This window comes from Myxocyprinus asiaticus, chromosome 9 (assembly GCF_019703515.2).
Source record: "Myxocyprinus asiaticus isolate MX2 ecotype Aquarium Trade chromosome 9, UBuf_Myxa_2, whole genome shotgun sequence".
Lineage (NCBI taxonomy): Eukaryota > Metazoa > Chordata > Actinopteri > Cypriniformes > Catostomidae > Myxocyprinus > Myxocyprinus asiaticus.
The window spans coordinates 41029106-41048375 of record NC_059352.1 but is presented as its reverse complement, the minus strand read 5'-3'; the positions used below and the strand labels follow the sequence as shown (position 1 = coordinate 41048375).

The 19270-nt window shown below is 41.1% G+C and overlaps 1 protein-coding gene across 6 annotated transcripts in view; it reads right to left on the bottom strand.

The window, feature by feature from the left end:
• pcnt (pericentrin) overlaps positions 1 to 19270 on the bottom strand; it is an 86852-nt gene that overhangs the window by 42756 nt on the left and 24826 nt on the right. For 5 of the 6 annotated variants that reach the window (XM_051707021.1, XM_051707022.1, XM_051707023.1 and 2 more), the window contains 17 exons: positions 18357 to 18545; positions 18051 to 18146; positions 17798 to 17941; positions 17193 to 17448; positions 15332 to 15411; positions 13985 to 14216; positions 11757 to 11857; positions 11550 to 11661; positions 11052 to 11298; positions 10244 to 10322; positions 9627 to 9843; positions 8159 to 8358; positions 7440 to 7885; positions 5897 to 6512; positions 5095 to 5304; positions 4776 to 4928; positions 951 to 1097 (listed from right to left, as the gene is read on the bottom strand). In XM_051707021.1, the coding sequence (XP_051562981.1) occupies positions 951 to 1097; positions 4776 to 4928; positions 5095 to 5304; positions 5897 to 6512; positions 7440 to 7885; positions 8159 to 8358; positions 9627 to 9843; positions 10244 to 10322; positions 11052 to 11298; positions 11550 to 11661; positions 11757 to 11857; positions 13985 to 14216; positions 15332 to 15411; positions 17193 to 17448; positions 17798 to 17941; positions 18051 to 18146; positions 18357 to 18545 (3525 nt within the window). Of the gene's footprint in view, positions 1 to 950; positions 1098 to 4775; positions 4929 to 5094; positions 5305 to 5896; positions 6513 to 7439; positions 7886 to 8158; positions 8359 to 9626; positions 9844 to 10243; positions 10323 to 11051; positions 11299 to 11549; positions 11662 to 11756; positions 11858 to 13984; positions 14217 to 15331; positions 15412 to 17192; positions 17449 to 17797; positions 17942 to 18050; positions 18147 to 18264; positions 18308 to 18356; positions 18546 to 19270 lie in introns of those variants that run through there. The other variant, XM_051707026.1, reaches the window with a different exon arrangement.

Below are 19270 nucleotides of genomic sequence, written 5' to 3'. Positions count from 1 at the left end.
GGTGGAGAAGCTCATAGCCCAAGTTGCTTGAAGTCCAGTGTTAAGTTTCCACAGTCTGTGATGATTTGGGGTGCAATGTCATCTGCTGGTGTTGGTCCATTGTGTTTTTTGAAAACCAAAGTCACTGCACCCGTTTACCAAGACATTTTGGAGCACTTCATGCTTCCTTCTGCTGACCAGCTTTTTAAAGATGCTGATTTCATTTTCCAGCAGGATTTGGCACCTGCCCACACTGCCAAAAGCACCAAAAGTTGGTTAAATGACCATGGTGTTGGTGTGCTTGACTGGCCAGCAAACTCACCAGACCTGAACCCCACAGAGAATCTATGGGGTATTGTCAAGAGGAAAATGAGAAACAAGAGACCAAAAAATGCAGATGAGCTGAAGGCCACTGTCAAAGAAACCTGGGCTTCCATACCACCTCAGCAGTGCCACAAACTGATCACCTCCATGCCACGCCGAATTGAGGCAGTAATTAAAGCAAAAGGAGCCCCTACCAAGTATTGAGTACATATACAGTAAATGAACATACTTTCCAGAAGGCCAACAATTCACTAAAAATGTTTTTTTATTGGTCTTATGATGTATTCTAATTTTTTGAGATAGTGAATTGTTGGGTTTTTGTTAAATGTGAGCCAAAATCATCACAATTAAAAGAACCAAAGACTTAAACTACTTCAGTCTGTGTGCATTGAATTTATTTAATACACAAGTTTCACAATGAGTTGAATTACTGAAATAAATGAACTTTTCCACGACATTCTAATTTATTGAGATGCACCTGTATAGTGAATGTCTAATGTCTGCAAACTAGTAGTAGCATTTTAGCACTGCTGTGTAAATGGCAGCAATATGTATTAAAAACAGAGAAAGTCATTGTTTGAGAAACACATGTGGTACTGAAAATTTAACAGGTTTGAAAATGGATTGTGTCTCTCTGTGCATTGTACCTGTGACACTACATTGTCCAGTTCCAGTAGTTGTGTGGTGAGTTGGCTCATTTTATCTCTGTAGGAGAGTTCAGTTTCTTCGTGCTGATGTTTTAAAGTCCTTTCCAGCTCCTCCAGAGCAACAGCCTTCTCCTGGTCACTCTCCTCCTGAAATACAAAAACAGTCCTGAAAAATGCACATATCTACCTTTCCCTCCTTGCACTCACTCACACACACACTCGCGCACTCACGCACTACATTTAATTGCACTTGATTCTGGGAAACACTTCAGAAAACAGGTAGAGATGCAGTCATATACAGAACATGTCAAAGCTTTTGCCCAAGGAAATATCTGTTGTCAAACACAAATCAGTAGAAAATGTGCAGAAATCTGCCATGAGCAATATCTTGTGAATACCTCAAAAAAGATAAATAAAAAAGGAGATAAAACCAGATGTCAAGAACCTCATACAGATCAAAACTCACCCAGTGCTCTTACTAAACAACATAACCAAAATGCAGAAAACACAAAAATCACCAATCTCTTCTGTATATACTTGCACACATACACAAACCTCAAATCCTCATTCAGTCATCTCTCACATGTCCCTACACTTCCTCCCATCTGTAGGATTATTACTGATAGAGAGGAGCTCTCTAATGCTCCGGTGGGAAAGTGGCCAACCAACAAACTAACGACCAGAGTACGTCAAAGGCCCTGAGCTGTGAGAGTTCAACTGGTCCATGGGACAGTTTTCCCCTATAAGCTCAAAACAGGTCTGAAAGCATTCCAAATCAGAGGAAGAGAAAAAAATTTCTGTGAATGGTGAGAACCACTGTACATAGTACAGGGTGGAGATTAGTATTAATTCAAGCTTAACTAGTGTGGACTGCCCCCCGCTCCAGATGTTACCACCCTCCCCCAGCATGGCAAGGGGTTTAGCTATTGTTTAGAACAGAGACTGTGAGATATAGGGCCCTATTTTAAGACTGCAAGCATTAAGTGCAGACTTATGCCTTAAGTCATAAGCACAAAGTCAATAGGCATGGCCATGAAGTTTTGGTATTTTCGTGCAAGCATGCGCCAAGTATAGGCCCAAGCAAAAAAATGCCCACGCAACGCGCAAATAGTCTGGACTGAGAGAAATTTCTTCTCCGGTTATTCCAGCGTCTGCGTCCTATTATAATGTCCATTTCCTCAAGCACCAACGATTTAGAAAATTTGGAAAAACAATTGAAAATTACGTTATTTTGTGCATTTACTGCATCCTTGATAAACGTCAGGCATAGTTCTATGACAGTGACACTCTCCTTTTGTATGCATGGAAAATGTGATTGTCAGCTGAATTTGGATGTATGCTCCATTAAGTAATTATTATTTATAATTTTCATCTACTGACACACAAATCACGGCTAATATTAACAGTGATTGTATTGGCGCGCACTTCACTTCTACCGGTCGATTTTGATTTTGAAAATTAAAATCATTGTCGAAAATATTTAACCAAAAATATTTCTAAATTAAAATTACACTTCAAATTAAACAAAAATATAATAAAAATAACGAATAAAACTAATCATACTAAACTCAAACATTTTACTCTCTCCAGTCTTCTGACTCTTACTAGTCAAAATGAAATACTGTATATACAATTGTAAATATACAAGAATAATAATACATATAACAATAAAAAAATAAAAAATAAACCAAGACCTCTAGCAAGTTTAACACAAATCTCATACTTTGTGTCAACAAATGGCTTCAACAGCGATTGAAGGGACATAATTTAATGTTCTGTACTTTCAGAATTTGGACATGAACTTCACCTGCTGATGGAATCTCCAAACTGCAAATGCAGGAACTGAATTTGGACTTTGCGCTGAGTAAAGAGATGGTACTGAAATGTCTTTGCGCAACTGACATATTTCTCCGGAAAATAGCAAATTGCACTTTGCACTACTTCATTTACATACAATACACCCTTAGTTTATGCGCCTCCACCCATAGCAGCACAAACACTCCCTCCAAGGCCCACTTTTGCAATTAGAATTAGCGCTCTCACGAAAATTGGATAAGACGTTGTGCACGGTCATAGCGCGTAGCGCTGCACTCACGAAAATAGAGCCCCAGTTTGTCTTTATGCATTTAAGAACAATAACCCTGTACATAATAGATTTCAGAGAGCCCATATCATGATGTCTCTTGGTCTTTTCAAATAGAGCGTGACATACTCTTTATATGAATGGCCATATTTACGCATCAATGCTATTCTGTAAAGCAAAGCACAAACTCAACTAAATGGACATTTGTCCCGACTCAAACTACGATCCGGAAATTCATTCACAATTCTATGCACATTGCAACAGGAGAGTTTATTTGTGATAACGTCAATAAACAGCTTAACCATTTGTCATGCAATCTGATACTTTTAGTCGCAAAAACTAAATAATGACAAGTTTTAAGATGTAAGAAGCCCTGACTAGAATAAGAAGACTATTTCCCTTGATGTAGAGCTGTTCAGGTTGTAGCCACAAATCCGGAAGAGAATTCGCCATGGGTTCCCTTCGGGATTTTCTTACGGGTTTTTATAATGGGATTTTTCAACTTATGAGTAAAATAAGGTCTTTGGTAAGCATTACTTGACAATACATGGACGTTTTGTTTTACAACATAAATGATACACTTTCATACCTCAAACGTGGATTTTGAAGCCGTATTGAATTGCATACTTTTTTTTTTTTTTAAAACACACGGTGGCTTAAAAATTTACGTATAAAAAGGTATGAAAGTAAGTAATTTATGTTGTAGAAATAAAACGTCCACATATCGTCAACCAATGTTTACCACAGACCTTATTTTACTCATCAATTGAAAAATCCCATTATAAAAACCCATAGGAAAATCCCAAGGGAAGCCATGGCATATAGGACTTCCAGGTTTGCCTACAAATTGATGTCACACCTGAACAGCTCTATTGTAATCACGATTACTATTGTTAATTTATTAGAATTTACATTAAAATACTTTTAGTGCAACTGCCTTCCATATTCTTTACGTGGGCTACATAAAAGCCGAGAATCCTCTCTGAATTACTTTATTGCTACTTTAAACATCAGTAAATTCAGTTTTACTCACCAAAAACAAAACATTTAAATACATTAAAACTGATGAGGTATCAGGAATATAAAGTCAACCTAAGTGAATCAAAATTATAATGCACAAATCACACTACATGACCTTATAATCAATAAAGATTAAAATAGGTGTTTTTACACTTGAGTGCTCGACGATTCAACATCTCCAGTCACCAATATGGCCTTAGCTAAAAAAAAATCTAACACCTGACCAAATATCTTAATATATTGCCATATGCCATCCATTTTTCATGTTTGCAGCTGAGAGACGAAGTCGTTGCTATGGTTATCATATCTATCGTCTCAGTTTTAAAAGTAACACCTGTATTTCATACACGCTTTTAATTAAGGGGAGTGTCTGGTGACGTTTCTTCAGCACTCATTTTCGTGTGACACCACAGACTAAGTAAAACAAAGCAAACATCTGTGCATCAGACCACTTGAAACTCGCTCAAAGGAACCAGTTATTACTAAAAGGCCAATACAATTCAAATGCCTCCATTTTGCTATTGCATTGTTTAACAGACATTTCAGATCTGCATAAAACAAACATTTAATAATAGCAGAACTAAACAGAACACAATTAAATGGAAGCAGCAGTAATTATAATCATTTTTTTTTTTTTTATGATACATGATACTAGATAAAAAATAAAATAAAAAAAAAAGTAGTGAATGTGACTCCTAAAACACACATTTCTTTCTTCTGACCTTTAACTGTGCAATTTTCTGCTGTAGCTGCTCCTCAGATTGGCACTTGAGAAGCTCTGCCTCTTCCAGGAAACGGAGTTGTTGTCTTGATGCCTCTTCCTCCAGTTCCCTACGCAGAGCCTCCAGCTCCCTTGCAGACACTCCTCTCAACTCCTGAAATACAGAGAGGCAGAGAGGGTAGTTTATTTATTAAAAGAAGCCCTTATGTCCTTACGGTTCCGACAGAAGACCAACACTTAAGGTTAAACATATCTGAATGAGCGAGAGAGGGTCACTAAATACCTAGGCTTTTGTTTTTATTGCCTTCCTGAACACATACCTGTATTTGTTGCTGATGCTGGGTGGTCAGCACATCCAGTTGTTGCTTTTGTTTCAGTTTCTCTGCAGTGGCAATTTCAGTGATCTCCAGTAGAGCAGCACTATGCTGCTTTTCTAGCGCAACCACCTGCTGCTGAAGAGCTTCCAGAGCAGAGCAATGCTCATCCTCCAGGGCAGCCCTCTGAGAAGAGAGAACGTCAGACATCTCTTCCTGCAAGTGCAAATAAATACACACTAAAGTTGCAAACTTAAACATTGATGTACAGCACAGCTCTATTAAAACATACAAATGTCATGAATTGAAAAATGAATTGCGATATTTACAGGCTTTGTAGTGCAAATGGTCCACCACAATAAAAGAAATGAGAGGTACTAAATTACCCAACACGCAATTTACATAGAACCAGCTTGATTACGCCTCCGGTGACAGACACACAACCACAATTATCAGGGGAGAGTGCAAGACTCTCTCTCTGTGTCTCACTCACACAATGGGAAAAATGGTCTCTCCCATATATGTGTGATGGGGAGGAAGATGATTGTGGTTGGGGAGAAAAAAAACATAACAAATGTTCTTGCAACGCAATAGAGGAGCCACAAAAATAACGGGATCACAAACGAGATCACCAATCTGCACCGCACTCTCTACACTACTTGCAGGATCAACATGTGGTTCAGTCTTTTTGAATGAAACTCTGTATAGCAATTAAACTCTTCCCAAACACTTTTAGTAAACTCAAAAAAGATCAAAGAAAATTCTGAAAAAACAAAAAACAATTTTATCCATCCTTTAAAGTGCTCACCTGATGAGCTTGACGTAGCTCCATTGCCATGGCACTGAACTTGTCCATATGGACCTTTGCAAGCTCACTCCTGAGCTCCTCTCTGATGGTTTGCTCCTCCTTCCTCACCCTCTCAATTTCTCCAGTAAAGCGTTTTTCCAACGAGGCCTGAAGGTCACACAGTTCTGCTTCCCCCTCATCCCGTACAGCCTGGATCTCTTTCAGGTAAGTGCTCTCCAGTGTATCCATGTTTGCCAACAGCCTCTCCTCAAGCTCCTCCCTCTCCTGTTTGTGCCGTGCCTGTAGCTCTGCCTCTTGAGCTTCAAGCTGCGCCAGATTGGTTTCCTGAAGGACTGCCTCCAGTTTGTCAAGTTCCACCTTGTGTTTCTCCATAAGCTCAATCTTCAAGGTATCTAAGGCTGTTTTGTGATTTGTCCTCAGGTACTCCAGTTCCGCCTGGTGGTTTAGTTTGTGTTCCTGATACTCCTTCTCAAGACATTCTAATTGAACAGCACGCTGGTCCAAAAGAGCTTTCTGGGCCTGCAGCTCCACAGCATGCTGTTCCCTCAGTTGACCCAGGGTAGCATCTCTTTGATGGGTCAACTTCTCTTCCAGTTGCCGTTGTTCTTCTTGGTGTCTACATGAACAACATACAGACAATAAGCACAAACATTCTAATGACAAACTTTCTCCATTATGTTCAACTTTTTCAATTAAAAATGTGCTTCTGAAGAAAATGTGAGTGGTGCCTCCCTGTATAAAAGCAAAGTCCCTTTCAAAGCAGGCCAGTCGATTCGGCCGCCAGATATTTTCTATGGATACAAGTGGCGTGAAAGTATAGCTCCTATTTATTTGAATGGGGAAAGTTAGAAAACTCCGATGGTCAAGATTAAGATCTTGCATATTTCAAGAGCATATTTCATTTCAGCAGTAAAATCTAACAACAATAATTTGTGCTTCTTTAGCTAATAGAAAAAAAAAAATAATTTCAGGCTGGTTCAGCTAATGCTCATGTGCATTCTCGAGTTGACTGCCAGGCAATGTCTGTATCTAAGAGGTGATTGGCTCTTTTACCTGTTAGACGGAACTTTCTTTTCTTTCCACCAAGAAAAGACCAAAATAAGCAAACAAATGGTAGCTTCAGTCTCCACCATGTTCATTTCGAGGGCTAGCTAGTCTCCAGAGTCTGATACCTCAGCTTGAGCTTCCCTCTTGCTTGTGAAATGGGCAGATTTTGGCCCAAAAATCATGGCTTGAGGTCCTAAGCTATTGGCTCCGGCTGACCAGTTGATAGCCCTGGCTCGCACTGGCCCGAGTGGAAACGAGGCTATTCATGCCAAGCGTTGCAGGACGAGTTACGCACTGAAGTTTAATAATTGGGATAAGGGATTTGTTCAAATTAATAATGAGCAAGTTGTAGTGATGCAACAACAACAACTGTTTTCATCTTTTTACATTTTTTTATTGCCACTTTAGGTGGTCTTGGTGGTTAATCCTTCAAGCTAATTCTCTGAAAAGCATTGAACAAAGGCATAAACAATGTGGTGTAATAGCAATCCCTGACCTGCAGATGGCCTCCTGTAGCTTGTTCTCCATTTGATCTTGAAGCAAAGCATTCAACTCTTTCACCTCTGCTGCCATGGCGCTCTTTGCGGTGCACATCTCTCTGTCGTACTGTGCCTGGAGTTTCTGCTTCAATGCCACCAGCTGAGGGTTCTCCTCACACTCAAGACTCTTTTGCAGGTCTTGAAGCCTCTCCCTTTCCACATCAAGAAGGTTCTGAACCTCAGCCAGCCTCTGCTCCAACTCCCCTTTCTCTTCCAAGGTGGCTCTCTGAAGATCCTCTCTCTGGGAGGCCAGATGCTCCTCAGCCTGCTTCTGAAGCTGCTCCCTCAGCTGGGCCTGCTCCTCAGCACTCCTCTGGGTGAACTCCTCACTCACACGATGTCTCTCTTCCTTCTGCACCTCCTCAAGGCGCACTCTCAACTCCTCTGCAAAGTCCTTTTGCAGCTTTAAAAGGAGGAAGACAGTTCTCAACAAAATGAACCGAATTCACAAAAATACTACTGCTGGAACAAAACAAGGTACTACGAATGTTACAGTATTGCCTAAGGGGCTCAGAAATAAGAAAATCTTCATGAGACTGAGTTTCATGAGACTGGTTTAAAGCATGACCACCATTTATTTGCCTTGTGATGGTGCTTGATACCAGCCTTCAGCAACAAGCTCCACCAAAGACCTTTTGTAAAAAGCATAAAGGCCTACTGTAATATGCACACTCACCGTCTCCTCCATCTGTCTGAGCTGCTCTCTGTGCCGTTCTGCCACTCTCTCCAGTTCCTTTGTGTGTTTTAGGGAGAGATCGGATAAGTGGGTCTCCAGCTGGGTCACCTTGGCCTGATGGTGCTTTGACCGCTCTTCCACTTCAGCCTCCACCTGCCTTGCTACTTCCTGTGCTGACTGTAGCCGTAACTTGGTGATTTCTGATGTGGAATATATTTTTTTTAATTATAAAATAATTTTTATTCTTATGGATAATAAAAGCCTGATATTTTAAATTCAAAATGAAGGTAAAAACTAAAATTTATTTGAAGATATCAGTAGCCGCTTTTCAACTATCAGGCCAGTGCAAGCCAGGGCTATCAAATAATCAGCCGGGACCAATAGCCTTGGACCGAGCTGCGAGAACAAAATCGATCTGCATTCCTACCATCAGGTCAATAGCCTCACAGCGTTGCCCTATAACCCACCCTTAATATGCCACCCTGGTGCCAACGTCACACATCCTGCCAATTTCACAAGCATGACGAAAACTCAAACTGAGGTATCAGACTCTGGAGACCAGCTAACCCTTGAGATTAACACTGATTTGTACTGTGCCTGCAATTTTCATCAGCCCAAATATTCAGAAGAGCCCTGATTTAGTCTATTGACCAGTACTGACGATTCTTCGTTGATCTGTATGAGGCAAGCTGGTAGCTAGATATGAAAAATTGGGTAATGAGTATCTTTGTGCTGAAACCTCTGAATTGACTCAGCAAAACTCCACCTTTGACTAAATCCCCAGTTTGTCTTCTTTGGCCTAAGGGTATTTGGCGGGCCAGGGCGTTTGGCCGTTGGCCCCGAGAAAGCCCCAGTGAGGCACGATGAAGCCCTGGAAGTGACAGTGGGAACACAACTATCCCTGGCACGCACAAGTACGCTCTCATTTTGCCCGATAGTGGAAACGCGGCAAATATACCCTGATATTAAAAACCTCTACTGCAGCCCATGAAGAGGTCCAAAGAAGCCTAGGTTGTGAAAGATTTTGAAAACACTTATAACAGCTGATAGTGTTGGAGTTTGTTGAATTCAGTTACATTGGCTGTAAATTATGATGTTATTTTATTATTTTAGTGTCATAAAATCTGGGATTTACCAGCATTACTGCCTTTTCCAGATTTCAGGGTTTATCGGCATTACATCGTCATGAAAGTGAAGTTGTAATATTATATATAATTTACACAGATATGGAAAAGCAATTTTACTACACTAAAATCCTGTTATCACATACGTTTATGTCTTGTGCGTGTACCTTTGAAATAGTATGCATTTTAATGTTTATGGATGCTACACTCCACTCATTGGTCTTGAGTGGATTTCTTCCAGGCCAGTGGACACATACGGTTAAGTTTTTAATAAGGACATCAATTAATTCGCTTTCACACCAGTGAATAATCAGTGCCCCTGTAGCCGGTGAATAAAGCTTCACCTTTGATATGGTTGTCTGAGAGTTTGGCACGGAGCTGCTCAAGTTCATGGGCATGTTTGGTGTTGAGCTGGTCGATGTCTTTATAGTATCGGTCAGCTAGCTCAGTGCGAGCCTGCAGTAATTCTTCCTTATAAGCCAAAGCCATGCTGGACCGCAACTGCTCCAATTCCTGCTGGTGTCTCTCCTCCAACTGCAGCCGCAGGGAGTCCAGCTCCTCCTGCACCAACACACACACACGCACACACAATTACAGTACGAACAAAGAAGAGTGGAACAAACCACGTGAGTGTATCAAACTCATTGCCAATAAATTAGTGAGATCAATACTGTTCTATTTTTTATTTTATTTTTTTATATACTTCTGAGCTTAAAGGAATAGTTCCCCCAAAAATTAAATTTTCAGTCACCATTCACTTTCATTAAATGGAAAAAATGCAATGAAAGTGAATGGTGACAGAGGCCAACATTTTGCCTAACATCTCCTTGTGTTCCAGAGCAGAAAAAAAAAAGTCATCCAGGTTTGAAAGAACACGAGGGTGAGTAAATCATGCCAATTTTCATTTTTGGCTGAACTATCCCTTAGAATTGCACAACTCGCCAATGTATACAAAATCTACCTTGTGTTTTTCCAGTTGCCGTGTGATCTCTGCCATAGCGTCACCCCTTTCTTCGTCAAGCTTTTCTTCAGAGAGAAAGCTACAACACACACAATAAGTTATTTATTAATTCTACTTTCAAAGGAGTCATCATGAGAAATCAAAATTCAAAATCTTGTGATAAGAGCTTGACATACCATGAAAACACTTCAGAACACAAAACTTCCTCCCTAGTTCAAAAAGAGCATTTAATGCAACTATGCAGCACTTCCTTCTGCAACTTTGTGTCAGATGAATACATCAACACGACCATCCACTTCCAACATCAATTATGCTTATTGGGCGATCAGACACTTGGCCTGCCCAGTCATGGTGAAGTTATTTGGAGAAAACAGGATATATGGCATTATTCTTAAACATCAAAATAACCAGCAAAAAGTTGTGCTGTTCCTGGCTGTGTGTAGCTACTGCAACTCTGCACAGCCTTCTGAAGGGATGTTAGAAACAAGAGGTACTAGCTTGGACAACTTAGTAATTTTCTGCAAAACTTGATGCATTACTAATGTAACAGTCACCATTGGATGAATCACTTTTGTACTATTCCTCACTTGTAAGTGAATTTGGTTTGTATGTTTTTAAATGCCATGCCAGCTTCTATGACAATTTTCATTAAGAAATCCATGTTAAAATCTAATAAAATGTGTAAAACAGGGTCTTTGCCTGCTAGTAAAAAGATTTTAATCAAAGCCACTATCCATACTAAAATGCAGTCTTGACCTGGACTAGCCTAAACTCCATAACCTCCAGCCATAAGAGGTCTACAGCAAACCTTGCATCCCCGGTGTTGAGCACAGAGTCCTCCAGGGCTCCCTCTATGAGTCGCAGCTGGAAGAGTGCAACCTCTTCCCGATGACTCTCTTCTGCGGCCTGGAGTCTCTGCTCGAAGTAAGTTCGGAGGTTCTCCAGCTCCACCTCGTTCTGTTCTTTGATTTCCTGCCGCTGATGAGCAAATTCCTGCTTCAGCCGCTCTATGTCATCAACCCGTGATGAGCGTGCAAGTAACTGCTCCTTCAGCTCTAAAGACAGAAATTTAAGGGCTATTTACATTTAAGCGCCGAGCTAGGCTGAGAACACAGCAAATGCAATTCATACGAATACAAAACTATATTTTGCTATGAATAATTAATAAGCAGAATGAGCTTGGCTGAGAATACAGCAACTGCAATTAAGAGGGATACAAAACTATAATATTTTGCTATAAATAATTAAGCAGAACAATACAGCCCACAAAAGCATTTCAAAACCAGAATACAGCTCAAACGCTTGCCTCCGAGCTCCTGTCTGTTGGTTCTCATGCACTCCAGCTGGGACCAAAGGTTTGAGATCTCCAGTTCTGAACTGGCCTTTATTTCTTCCCTTTCTGACTGCAGACGTTCAACCTTATAGAAAGATTGTGCCTCAGTACAAAAAGAGAGGACAACATCGCATTTCAATGTACAGTATGTGTTGCCCAAATGCAAGGTGTGCATGGTACCTCTTGCTTCAGAGTGTTTTCTCTCAGTTCCAAGGCTCGGGCACGCTCCTGTTGCTCCTGCAGTGCCACCTTATGACAAGCAACCAACTCCTCAACTGCACCTGATAAACAAACAAAAAATGTTAAAATAAACACTTTAAATGGGTGCACAGGTTAAGATAACCACATCACTGCCATTACGGCTGTCTCTTCAGCTCCAGTTTACATTCCGGGTGGATAACCCGTTTGGCCAGTGTTTTATAAGCCGCGTTTTCATTATGGGGCCGAATGAATGCAGGCTAGTGCGTGCCAGGGCCAGTTGCATTCCCACTGTCACTTCATCGTGCCTCCTCGGGGCCAACGACCAATGGCCCGCCAATTACCCTTGGGCCAAAGAAGGCCAACTGACGATTAAGGCAGGGTCAATGTCAAAGGAGGAGTTTTGCGGAGTCAGGTCAGAGGTTTAAGCACCAAGATACTTATTTCCCAAATTTTCATATCTAACTACCAGCTAACCTCAACCGATCAGAGAAAGGAGAATCATCATTTCTGGTAAGTAGACTAAACCAAGTAATTTCAGAATATTTGGGCTGATGAAAATGTGCAATGTCAGATCAATGGCATCTGCTGAATGAAGACATGATCATGTATACTGTCGCCAAACTTGCCAAGTTGTGTATTCAGTGCACAACGATACAGGTTCTGGAAAAAGTAAAAACAGCACAAATCAGTGCTCATTTCAAGGGCTAGCTAGTCTCCATAGTCTGATCCCTCAGCTTGAGTTTCCCTCTTGCTTATGAAATGGGCGGGGTGTGGAATGATGGCACCAGGACGGCATATTAAGGGCGGGTTTTAGGGCAGTGCTGCAGGGCCATTGGCCTAATGGTGGGAATGCAGATCGATTTTTGTCTCACGGCTCGAGGTTAGAGGCTATTGCCCGGTTGACCAGTTGATAGCCCTGGCTCGCATTTGGTTTTCTGCAAGTCTAGTTGGGTATAATATAGATGAGGTTTTGTCAGAAGTGCCAGAATGATGTGTGATAGGATTGGGAGAATTAGCTAGATGGGTTAAAAATTCAACAGTATGCAATGGTTTTTCAGAAAATGTATCTTGAATTTATAGTGTTCATGTAATTAAATTATAGCTAGGGGTGTAACGTTCACTCATCTCACGATTTGGTTCACAATACGGATCTCACGTTTCAGTTCCTTTCACGATTCTTTAAACTAAGCCTGAATCAAGAAAAGTTAAGATTGAAAGTTTTTATTTTATTATTATTACTTTATAGACATATGCAAAAACAGTTTGTTTCCTTAAAGTTGTAGCTAAAAGTACTGTTCTTAAAAGTGCTAAATGATTAATCAGAGAACAGCCCAGAACATGGCAATGGTGAAACCAAATGGAAATATTAGCTAATAATTCTGCTTACTAAAAATACTGAATTATGTTAGATACAGATGCTGCTTACAAACGGTCACTGATTACATACATTTACACTATTTTAAATTAAAATTGTATTTTTCTAAAATAGTATTGTCTCTGATTACATCTAAATATTCTTTTAAAAATTCATATTTAATGGAAGTGCATGCTCATCCAGTTAAACAATTATTTACTGATGAAATCAAATCACATTTGCCATTAGGATAATATTCCCCCCATAGCATTATTATACATAATATTCAGCATTATATGTAGTAGATTAATATGGCACTATCATTAAATCTCTGCAAACTTTAATTTTCTCTCGTGCAGCGTCAGAGCACATCAGTCTCGAACTTCAAATGGACATTCAATCCCTCGCACTGAAAAGGCGCATCTCTCTCCAGCTCCTGGTTTCACTTTCGGCCGAACTCATCCTACAACACCTGTGGCTGCTAGTGTGCAATTGTATTTTAGAGCTCCTTGTGCCAATGAAGCGATTTCCATTTGTATGCCCAAGTTAAGTAGGCATAGGATGTTGCATGTATTGGATAGAACTGACGCTAAAATTATTATTAAAAAAAAAAAAAAAAAAAAAAATTTCCCATCTCCAGGATGTACATAGTCACATTTTTCAACCATGATGCATTGTGCCACGATTAACCATTACATCCCTAATTATAGCTGTAAAATTTCTGTATAATTTAAATACATTTCTTTCTGACATATACAGTGAACTGAACTACTGACCCAACCAAATCCAGCAGAAAAAAAATAAGTCATTGTTGAGCTCTGAAATTGCATAACACTATTTAATTGACACTCACAAGCAGCAGCATCTCTGTCAACCAAGGCTTGGTTGAGGTCTTTCTCCAGGTTGTTGTCCTTCTCTCTGGAAAGCTGCAACTCTTCTAGCTTACCCTGAGTCTCTGCAAGAGCTTCCCCAGCCTTACTGAGAGCTGCCTGGGTTTCACTCAGCTTCTGATCGGTGTTATTTAATCGAACCTGGAGTTCTGTCCTGGCCTTTTCTGCCTCCACAAACCACTCAATCTTTAAATCCTTTGGAGACAAGAAAATAAAACTTAAGCACAGTGTGACGAGGAGGAGGGCGTGGCCGGGCCATGTGGACGCACGCCCGGCACTGAATTGTCCTAATCAGCCGGGAGGAGGATAAAGAAGAGCCGGAGGTGCCAGTTCGGGAGGGAGAGAGAGAGAGAGAGAGAGAGAGAGAGAGAGAGAGAGAGAGAGACACACACGTGGCCGCTGTGTGTGTAAGTTGATTTATGTCATTAAAAGTTTCGTCGACTGCTCAGCTGGTTCCAGCCTCCTCCTTGCCCATCCCTACTCATTACAATTGTGCCGAAACCCAGGAAGGAAGAGGGATGCACTGTTGTGGAGTCCTCTCCGCTGTCGTCCGTCAGGGGAGGAGCCGCGGACGTCCGCCAGGGGACGGAGGAGTTGCTGCCGTCCCTCCTCCGGCTGGCCTTCCCCACCTCCTGGGAAACTAAGAGAGAGACATGGGGAGGGAGATGGGAGAGAGAAAGAGCAAGCTGGAGAGACAGAACGAGAGAGAGAAAAAGTGGTTTGCCGGTTCCCTGATACACTGTTGCCTGGACCTCGGCCAGCGGTCCTCCGCGACGCCGGGCGATGGCACTGGACATCGCCTACTGGTGGATGGCAGCAGGCTCCTCCGCCTCCCGGCAGACGTCAGCGGCTCCTCCGGTACTGGCAGCGGGCTCCTCCGCCCCCTGGTGAATGGCTGCAGTACCACCGTACCATACCTCCTCGGTGTTGCGACCCTCCAACAGTGGCAAGGGCTCTCAGACAGCGCATCCCTTCTCCTTCCCGGGTTTCGGCACCAATGTAACGGGCAAGGATGAGCAAGGAGGCGGCGGGAACCGGCTGAGCAGTCAAGGAAGTTTTAATAAAATTAATCAACTTAGACACACACACAGCCGCCACATGTGTCTCTCTCTCGAACTGGCATCTCCGGCTCGTCTTTATTCCCCTCCCTGCTGATTTGAACAATTCAGGGTCGGGCATCCTCACAGCCCGGCCACACCCTCCTCATCATCACACACAGCAATTGAGGTGCATTGCACATTAGGGATTACTAATTGAAAGGCAAGCAGCAATGTTTCAAGCAATTTTCATTTAAGAGCTGAGAATTTCACCTCCAGTTTACTGGCCTGCAACCTTTCTACTGAGCTCCTTTCTTCCATAACTTGCCTCTCCCAATCCTGATTCAGATTATCTACACAATGAGAGCATACACACACACACACACACACATTACATATACATATGCTATACTTAATCCATGACACACAAGAGATTTAACAGTTTCCAATCACTCAACATACTTGAGCAATTACAGTGCATTCAGAAAGTATTCAGACCCTTTCATTTTTTCACATTGTTATGTTGCAGCCTTACACTAAAATGCTTTTAAATTATTAAATTTTTTCACATTAATCTACACTCCATACCCCATATGACAAAGCAAATACCAGATTTTTGATAACTTTGCAAATTTATTGAAAAGATAAAACTGAAATATCACATTGACATAAGTATTCAGACCCTTTGCTATGTCACTTGAAATTTAGCTCAGGTGCATCCCATTTCTCTGGATCATCTTTGAGATGTTTCTACACTTTGATTGGAGTCCACCTTTGGCAAATTCAATTGACTGGACATGATTTAGAAAGGCACACACCTGTCTATATAAGGTCTCACAGCTGAAAATGTGTATCAGAGCAAAAACCAAGCCATGAGGTCAAAAGAACTGCCTACAGAGCTTAGAGAAAGTTTTGTGTAGCAGCACAGATCTGGGGGAGGCTACAATTTTTTTTTCGGCTGCATTGAAGGTTCCCAAGAGCACAGTGGGCTCCATAATTCTTAAATGGAAGTTTGGAACCACCAGGACACTTCCTAGAGCTGGCCACCTGGCCAAACTGAGCAATCGGAGGAGAAGGGCCTTGGAAAGAGAGGTGACCAAGAACCCGATGGTCACTCTGGTTGAGCTACAGAGATCATGTGTGGAGATGGGAGAAACTTGCAGAAGGACAACCATCACTGCAACACTCCACCAATCTGGGCTTTATGGCAAAGTGGCCAGACGGAAACCTCACCTCAGTCCAAGAAAGCAAAAAAGCACCTAAAAGGACTCTCAGACTGTGAGAAACAAGATTCTCTGGTCTGATGAAACAAAGATTAAACTGTTTGGCCTCAATTCCAAACATCATGTCTGGAGGGAACAAGGGACCATTCATCACCTGCTCAATACCATCACAATGGTGAAGCATGGTGGTGGATGCATCATGCTGTTTTTTTTTTTTGTTTTTTTAAGTGGCAGGGATTGGGGGACTGGCCAGGGTTGAAGGAAAGCTGAATGCAGCAAAATGTAGAGAAATCTTTAATGAAAATCTGTTTCAGAGCGCTCAGGACTTAATGTCCTTGAGTGGCCCAGCCAGAGCCCGGACTTGAACCCAATCGAACATCTCTGGAGAAACCTGAAATTGGCTGTCCACCAATGGTCCCCATCCAACCTGATAGAGCTTGAGAGGATCTGCAGAAATGGCAGAAAATCCCCAAATCCAGGTGTGCAAAGCTTGTCGCATCATCCCTAAAAAGACTTGAGGCTGTAATCGCTGCCAAAGGTGCTTCAACTAAGTACTGAGTAAAGGGTCTGAATACTTCAGTGTGATATTTCAGTTTATATATATATATATATATATATATATATATATATATATATATATATATATATATATATATATATATATATATATATTATTTATTTATTATATAATAATTTGCAACGTTATCAAAAAATACGTTTTCTGCCTTGTCATTATGAGGTATGGAGTGTAGATTGATGTGCAAAAAACATTTATTTAAAGCATTTTAGCATCAGGCTGCAACAACAAAATGTGAAAAAAAATGAAGGGGTCTGAATACTTTCTGAATGCACTGTAAGTAACACTAAAAAGAATCAAAACTTTCAGGCAAAATCCTGTTCTCTTCACTCACCGATCTCCTGTTGGTGCAGAGTCTCAGCTCGTTCCTCCTTCTCTCGGCTCTGCTCACAGAGTCTTTCCAGCTCAAACTGTTGCCGCGTCTGCAGCATGGCGCTCTCCTGTGCCCATTTCTCCCGCAGCATGGTTTGCAACTCGCTGAGGGCTGCCTCCTTCTCTTTCTGCATGTTGGCTTGAGAAAGCTCTAGCTGAGCTGTATGCAAGTTGGTTAAACTCAAACGCAAGGCTTCAAGCTCTAGGTTGTGCTGGCTCTGTTTACAGGTAATAAAACCAAACAACCATTTAGTTGATGACCTAGCTGAAATGTGGATAGAATTTAACTGAAGGAAAGTAGATGTTAACACTAGGAGTATGTTCAGAATGGCATACAACCACACTGCTACAAGGAATGTAGTATACTCGCTCCGCACAGAACAATATCAACCAGTACAACACCTCTTACTTAGGTGACTACTTAAAATGTTTATCACTGCATACTGTATTACATTTCATATACCATTAAAAATACACAGTATGTGTTTAAGTATATTGTGTAGTATGCAGTGTTACTTTCACATTCCACAATTTCCCCTAGAACAAGCAAAAAAGGTCAAAAAGTACTTGTATTTGGAGTAGCTCAGCCTGGTGTGCAGCTTCCAGGCCATCACGCAGCTCCCTGGAGAACTCATCCTTAAGTCTGCCAATTTCCTCACTCTGTTGGGCTCCCAGCTGAGACAACTCCCTATCGTGCTCCCTTTCATGGACCTTGTAGATACAAAGACGAATGTATGTGGCTTGAAAGACAGGATTCATATGAAAGGGTGGACTAAACAGCTCAGGTAAATAGTTTAAGGTAAACAATAGGTTGTTTAACCTGTTTAATCAAGCTGATCTGCCTCTTCTGTTCATCTTCCATATGAGCTTTCTGCTCTGAAAGTTTTCTCTCAAAGAGTAGATTCAAATCTTCAACCTGAAGGTAGGAAGACATAAGAGTTCATTAGTTATGATTGTACAACATTTCATGCAAGCAATACAACTCCCATCGATTACTTACTATACATAACTTTTAAATGCAGCTTTTATTATACCTTAATAATAGTTAGATCCAGGACCTTGCCAAGAACTGGTAATCATTCATCATGCTTTCTATTGATGCTCTCCCCAGATACTGCTTTTTTACCTCTCTCTGGTGTTTCTCTTCCAACTGTCTCTGCTGCTCCTCATGTTCTCTCTGTCTTTCTAGCAGATTCTGTTTGACTACGACAAGTTCTTTCAGCAAAGAACTCTCCTTTTCCATGTACTCCTCTTCTGCCTTCTCTTGTGCTTCCCTAACTTCCTTGAGCTCTGCATCCTTAGATTTAAGATGTTGCTAAAGTGAAAGGCACATGTTATTAATCATAACAGGGCTTTCAATGGATTAAAATTATTAATCAAATTAATTATGAGATGCCGATTAATAAAAAAATAGCAATTAAATCGCATGTCAATATTTGCTGAGAAAGCCCCCCCAAATAATATATATATAAAATTATAATTAAAATAATTTAAACTTTAGATTACTGTTGCAGATGATTGATTAGACAATACAAAAAGTGGCTTTAGAAATCAATACATTGTTTATACTGTTATTGCCTTCCATTTCCATTTCATTGAAGGTTAAGCCCACTGACTTAAGGGCTGTTCTCACAGGACGCATCTTGCGTCTGCGCTAATTTTTGTTGGCTTATGTACATACGCGTCAGACAGATGCTTTTAGAGTGACTCACATCTATTTGCTATGTTAGACAGATAAAGTTTGTCAGAGCATATTTTTGCAGCTCAGCAGACGGTGCGGTGGTGGATTGTGTCTGTTGAGTGTTGATTTCACGCTATGTTGTTACCTAGATGGTGAGAGACAATGCTGGAAAGTAAATAAAGTCCATTATTTGCTCTCCGTGAAAACAAGCTTATAGCTAACTAGCTAACCACGTAGCTACTTTCATTGACTGTCAGCTGAGTGGAAGCTAATGTGTAAACATGCATTCACCAAACTGTTTTATTCAGGATTCGCAGTTTGTAACCCCCTTCAACCGAACATTTCCAGTCGTTGCATTT